The sequence below is a fragment of the Spea bombifrons genome, chromosome 2 (genome assembly GCF_027358695.1).
Source record: "Spea bombifrons isolate aSpeBom1 chromosome 2, aSpeBom1.2.pri, whole genome shotgun sequence".
In the NCBI taxonomy this organism is placed as follows: Eukaryota; Metazoa; Chordata; class Amphibia; order Anura; family Pelobatidae; genus Spea; species Spea bombifrons.
In genome coordinates this window covers 114,092,887-114,098,886 of record NC_071088.1, presented here as the reverse complement: position 1 = coordinate 114,098,886, position 6,000 = coordinate 114,092,887, and the positions used below count along the sequence as shown (strand labels likewise).

Sequence of the window (6,000 nt, the reverse complement as noted above, 5' to 3'; positions counted from 1 at the left end):
TATACTTGTGTGGGCCCACCCAACAAGAAAGGCGAATCGTGGCAAACGAGATTCAGTCTATAGAAAAACCCTCACAAAGTCACGAAGGCTCCCAACAACACTTAAAGTGGCCAAGGGACGCGGTCAGAGGCACACCTAGGGAGCAGAGCTTTACCAAGCCCTTTTTATGTATATTGAGGACCTGTCCATAGATATATATTTGACAAAGTCAACTAAATGAAAAAATGTATATTCACTCAATTTAACACATAAACTGACTTTCTGATTTTACACATTACTGCGATGTCAACACTTGAATCCTCCGGGCTGCGGGAGTGGCGTCTTGACATGCCCCCCTCCCCAGCCATTTCCCCTTTTAACAGGGGTGTTTCCCACAACGTCAGCTGGAGCGCCCACCAACAGCAGCGGGCAATCCTGGCCACTTCCCGTAAGGGTAGGCTCTTGGTAGCAAGACCCCAAAAGTTCCTAGGTATGCACTCTAAGAGTCTAAGAATAAAGAAGGTCAGGAGGACCCGGGTCTGGAATAATAAAGTTGTACAAAAGGAGAGGGCGGCCCTGCTCTTGACAATCTAGTTGTGATTGAGGAGGAAGTGAAACAACATGAGAGATCTTTAAAAACTAAAATAAAAAAAATACTAAATACTAAAATTGAATAAAATATAGCACACCCATTTATAGATCACCAATTCAAATCTATATCAGTAAACACTGTATAATAGGTAAATCCCCCAAAATCCCCTGGCGCAGCCATCAATCTCCTCAGACGCAATCAGGCTTGGCTAGTGCTTGCCAGCTCTTGCATCATCCTCTCTGACTCAGGCTTAGCGCGTGACTTCCAACTAGACACTTCCGCATCACATCATATGAGCGACAGTATCGCAAATCCCGCCCCATGCCGCTCCTACGTCCTGTTAACGCCCACCCTGCGATCCAAGACGCGTTCCACTGTCAGACCTCCGCACTTGATTGGTCTTCGCATATACGTCCTTGCGTCTCAACAGATGACCTTTGCTGAAATCGTTTAGAAGGGACTCAAGGGAGAGGTCTAGGAGCTGCCTCATTGGCTGTACCATCTCGCGTTGTTATTGGCTGAGATCCTTCATATATAAGGGCGATTTCACCGGTTTTGTGTTTAGTCGTTTTGCTGAGGACGCAGACGATGTTTAACATGAGCCCAAGGTCTCTTAACGATCAGCAAGATAGCACCCTGCGCACCCGTTGTCGCCGTCCTTGTCATCAGCGAACAGATCCCACGTGGAGAAAGGTGAATATCATAGCAAAAACGTTACTGTTGCATAAGTGTGTACATGGCATCATCACCATCATCCTCATCATCACTACATCAAGCGCTTTAATGTAATATACCTCTGGTTGGACTGGTACCTCGGCTCATCAGTGCCAAGACGTCTGTCCTATTGATTAGGATTTTAAACCTCTTTGTACATGTTTACCTCTATGAGCACTTGGATCGTTAGCGCTTCTGTTCTATGTACTTTGTCTTAATTAAATGTAGTCTTAGGGTTGTCCTCCCAGTTACCACTGAATTCCCAAGTTCTTTAAACATGTCAGCTATAACCACTTCATTATTAGTATTATGGAACAAGCATTTGCTGGTTGTCATGGGAATGTAAACTTTTTTTATATGGTTAAAAAGAAAATGACAGATCTGTAAAGCCTTAATAGTTTAATAGGCTAGGTTGCTGAGATGATGTTTTGTCTGAGTGGAACAGCAACTAAAATTTGTTCTGTATGTCTGTTGGGTTTTTGATTGCTTTGTGTGTTAAGCATCTTGGAGTCTGATGGGTCTGTCGGCAAACGGAACCAATTCCAAGGGTGTCTGTGTGTGAATGTCCGTCAAGTTGTAAGATGGTGAAATATTGTAAAGAATGTTTTAGATTGGTGTTTGTGTGTCCTTTAAAGCTGATTTAGGGCAAAGAGCAGTAAAAGTTGTGATGTAAAGCAGAATCTGACCTTGGGCACTCTCAATAATATCCCCCATGCCCATCATATGATCTTCTTTTGTTAGATGGCTCAATATACAAATAGGTGCCAAGGTCAATGGCCATGCTGGGTGCCAAGAGGATCTTGACCTAACTCACAGATGCTGCTTTGATAGCCTCAACTAGTGACTTCGTACACGGTGGAGCTGGGATGCTTAATGTTAATTTGCCGGTTACTGTTGAAAAATCAGAAAAAAATGCAGCAGACATGACCTGACCTGTCTAGTGCCTCTATCATTTCCTGTTAATTATTCCCTGATTCTCGTACAAACTGGTGTGACTTGTGTCGGTTGCATAAGTTTTGAACCACGTGTCTTAAGACACCTCACCAACTATCTCAATAATAATGGGCCCCAATTGTCTCTCTTCAAGAGTTTGGTTACTATTTAATCAATGTTTTTCTAATACATCCAAAATCATTGCTTGGTTTGTTAAAGCATTTAATGGATGCTTCAGCGACTAGGTCTCTTGTAGGCTTTTATTTTTTTTGTAGGTTTTAGGATTGGGTTATTTAAACAATAAGTGACATGAGGGTTCCCCAAATAACACATCTAATGTAGACTCTCCCTTGAGTTAAAAGATTGTTTACGGTTAATGATGTTAACATAACTCGGAGATGACATTATTTGACCATTACCTATGCCTTAAGGCTTTGCTGTTCCTTGACGCTGTCCCTTTTTTCTGGAATATGCCGTACAGCACCATTACTATTAGTCTTCTGCTCCTAATGTGACGTGTCTTTGCCTCATATATACAAATGTATTGACGACGCTTCTGCCTTTGAGTTGTTTGAATGCTGTTGTGAAAATGACTGATCTGAACTTTGTTACAGTGTTGGAAGAGAAAGACGAGTTTCATTCATCACCACACCTGAGGTAAGCACTTTATTTATTTTTCTTATTTCAAGCGAGAGAACTCCCGCAATTTTGAGTGATCAACATCAATGGCTATTCAGTGTTTTCAGGACTGGGTGGTTTTCATATGCTGGGACTAGTGTCCAAATGTTAGAATATATATAGATTTGTCCAGGACAAGTAGAGACTTCTTTTAAAATCATAGAAATGCATAACTAGTGTAACTACATAATTTGTGATAATAGGCAAAAAAAAGTGTTGTAAAACTAACCTCTGAACATTGACCCAATTTATGTTCAACATCTCCTGATTAACATAATGCACAATAGTAACAAGGGAGATCTTTGTTCTCGCCAACATCTTCCATAGACTTTTAAAGGGTATTTTATGCATTAAATGTCTTATTTGGTAGCACAAATGCAGAACACTCATTCTGTTGGTTCTGAGACTTGTAGAAATATATAGCTGCCTAGATGGAGTGCAACAGTTTCAAAGTATGCTCTTATTGATGTGCATCTCCATTTTATTTTTTAGGCGTCTGTTGTGACCAAAACAAACATACACAATGATGGCGGAATCTCTGCCGTACTGTGGCCCCGCAGGCACGCTAGCTGGGTGGGAGTTGGAAGCGTGGTACAAAGATCTAGAGGACATCTTGTGCTCAGACACACAGAACGCAGACTGCTTCCAAACAGAGCGCAATAAGCAGGTATGTTGATGTACATATAGAGGAAACTAAAACCTCTATCTGCCACTGTTGCTTAGCTCATAGAATAAGACTGGTTGTGAAAGTTACTTATTCCTGTGTGTTTCAGCATACCTAATGTTTAGTTGTAAATAATGGAGACTGAGGGACCAGGCGTCAGCATTAGCTTAGTCCTGCAGATCTTGTCCTCATGTTCACAATGGTCCATCCTTCAGAGGTGCTCTGGTGTGAAGCAATTGGCAAGGACATCTTGTTGGGGTTTTATGGTTGCTAAAACTCAATCTTCATATATTTACTAATGCATTTCTAACACCACTCCTTTTTCAGAATGGGTTTGTGCAAATGGATACAACAGATGACTTAACATACTTCTGGACGCTTGAACCCATGAGTTCTTCTTTACCTGTGGAGCTTAGCCATGAAGATGTCGTTGCGTTGGAGGCTGATGTAGACCAACTTCCTTCTGAAGTCTTAGATTTTCTTAGCACCGGGACACCTGCTAGTTGCAGTGCTTCATTGGACGCTGTGGATGCTGGAACTATTCAACAGACTGGAACTCTAGAGCAGGAATGTTACAGCAGCTCTCCAACACATACGCTTACAGAAGATGAGGAATCTAGTGCTGGCTCATCTGGCACAAAGAGAAAGAGGAGAAGTCAACCAAGAGGAGGGAAGGTTCGGGTGAAGGAACGGGAACTAGAAAACGAAAAGAAAGTTGCCCATTTAGTATCGGAGAATGAACGGTTAAAAGGAGAAATTGAGCGCCTGAGTATAGAGGTGGAGAAGACCAGAAAGGATCTAATAGAAAGGATGGTGAACCTTAACAAGGTTTAACCTTTTGAAAGACTTTGCAAAAGGAATGCTATCTTACAATGAGGTGTTTTGAACTGTGTACATACCAAATGACGGTGGGATTTCCCTTGAATTCATGTTACTTTAGTCTTAACTTGGCTGGTTTGTGCGTAGCCCTTCTTATAGTATGTTTATGTTCCTGTATGGATATAGATGTGATTTAAGTAAGGACGAAGCTAAACTTTAACTTTTTTTTTGTGTTTTATTTTTATATTAATATAAAGGCTGCTGCTCTTTTGTGTATACCTGATATAATGCATATTAAACTTATCTGCATGTCTCAAAAGCCTAGTATTAAGTTACTTCTATATCTGCCTTCCATAACCACTTGTACCCAAGGCAAAAACTACTTAAGCTATCTAAAGTTCTGCAGAACATTACTGCATATACCACTGTACTGTGACAATTTCATATAGTCACAATTTTTATTTTAATAAAATACAAACCAGTATCTGAGTTTGATATATTCTGATTATCAATCCATACAGCAGATGCAGTTTTTTTTTGTGTTGGATTCACATCTCAACATAGGGTGGCTGGCACAGTCCAGGTACTATTCCAGCAGTAATCTCCTTACAAGGAGGGGTGACCAAGTGCAGCTCTTCATCTCATGGATCAGTGTAGAACCCTGTGCTTTTTTTTTTTTTTATTATATCCTGCCTGCTCCCACAACACTGCCTTCTCTTCTTCGCTAGGTTTCTGGGTGGGAGTCACATAAATTTACATCACTTCACGTGACTCTGCTGGGTTCCTGGGTGGAACAAGAGAAGAGACGCTGTGTGGGAGCAATGGGAAGGTAGCCTTGCGGGAGTACACAGGGTTACCGGGACCTGCAGGTATATTGTCTGACCGCCTACAACGTCTAAAAAAAACCGCCCGCAAGTTTTTTTGACGAGTCCCACGGGACCTGCATCCCGATGCAGTCCTCTAGATCGGTGAAGCAAACTGTGTACATCACTGATGCAATTCTTTCAACGGCATGACTGAGGAACAGCACGTGTTTACTTTCCTAGTGGCTGTCTGGTGCCTTTGGTGATGCAGCACCGTTGGGTCTCCGCAGCATGCTTACATTTTATATACTTGCAGTGTGTCTCCCTAGGGGCAAATTTGTGCTAGTGGCACACTGGAGAATCTAGTAGCAGAATGTGGAAAATTATTTCATATAAGCTAAATGGCCCACCACCTGTAGTTTAAATTGGCTTGCCCTAAATGAATTAAAAGTAAATTAAGAACTTTCAGGTCTTTATGTGATTTATTTTCCCCTGGCAAAGCAGATCTATTGTGAATTTGGGTGACTCCAGCCATCCAATGCACTTTGACTGAGAGCTGCATTAACTTTTGAGAATTTTGCAATCCCCCTTCCCGCTGCTAGTTGCTGTGCAGTAGATATGCTTGGCCAAGTAGTTCTATATCGCACACTATATAGGTTCTCTCCATAACCTTGCACGGTAAGAGGTAATATTTATATTGAGGTAGCAATACAGTTTTTTTCAGCCCTTTAAACTTTGGTGATAATGCACATTTTCAGCTGGCAGATCAATCCAGACATACCGCAGCATTCTGTTTTACATTAATGTAGGCTTTGGAA

The 6,000-nt window shown here is 41.6% G+C and overlaps 1 protein-coding gene across 1 annotated transcript; it reads left to right on the top strand.

The window, feature by feature from the left end:
• The first annotated feature begins 1,147 nt into the window (after positions 1-1,147).
• Positions 1,148-4,813, top strand: DDIT3 (DNA damage inducible transcript 3). Its single transcript, XM_053457699.1, has 4 exons — positions 1,148-1,264; positions 2,833-2,875; positions 3,389-3,563; positions 3,888-4,813. The coding sequence occupies exons 3-4, from the start codon at positions 3,420-3,422 to the stop codon at positions 4,392-4,394; spliced, it is 651 nt and encodes a 216-aa protein (XP_053313674.1). The 5' UTR covers positions 1,148-1,264; positions 2,833-2,875; positions 3,389-3,419; the 3' UTR covers positions 4,395-4,813.
• The last annotated feature ends 1,187 nt before the right edge of the window (positions 4,814-6,000 follow it).

Coding starts and splice junctions, on each gene's coding strand:
- DDIT3 (XM_053457699.1), top strand. CDS start 3,420: ATGATGGCGGAATCTCTGCCGTACTGTGGCCCCGCAGGCACGCTAGCT. Junction 3,564..3,887: donor AAACAGAGCGCAATAAGCAG/GTATGTTGATGT, acceptor CTCCTTTTTCAG/AATGGGTTTGTGCAAATGGA.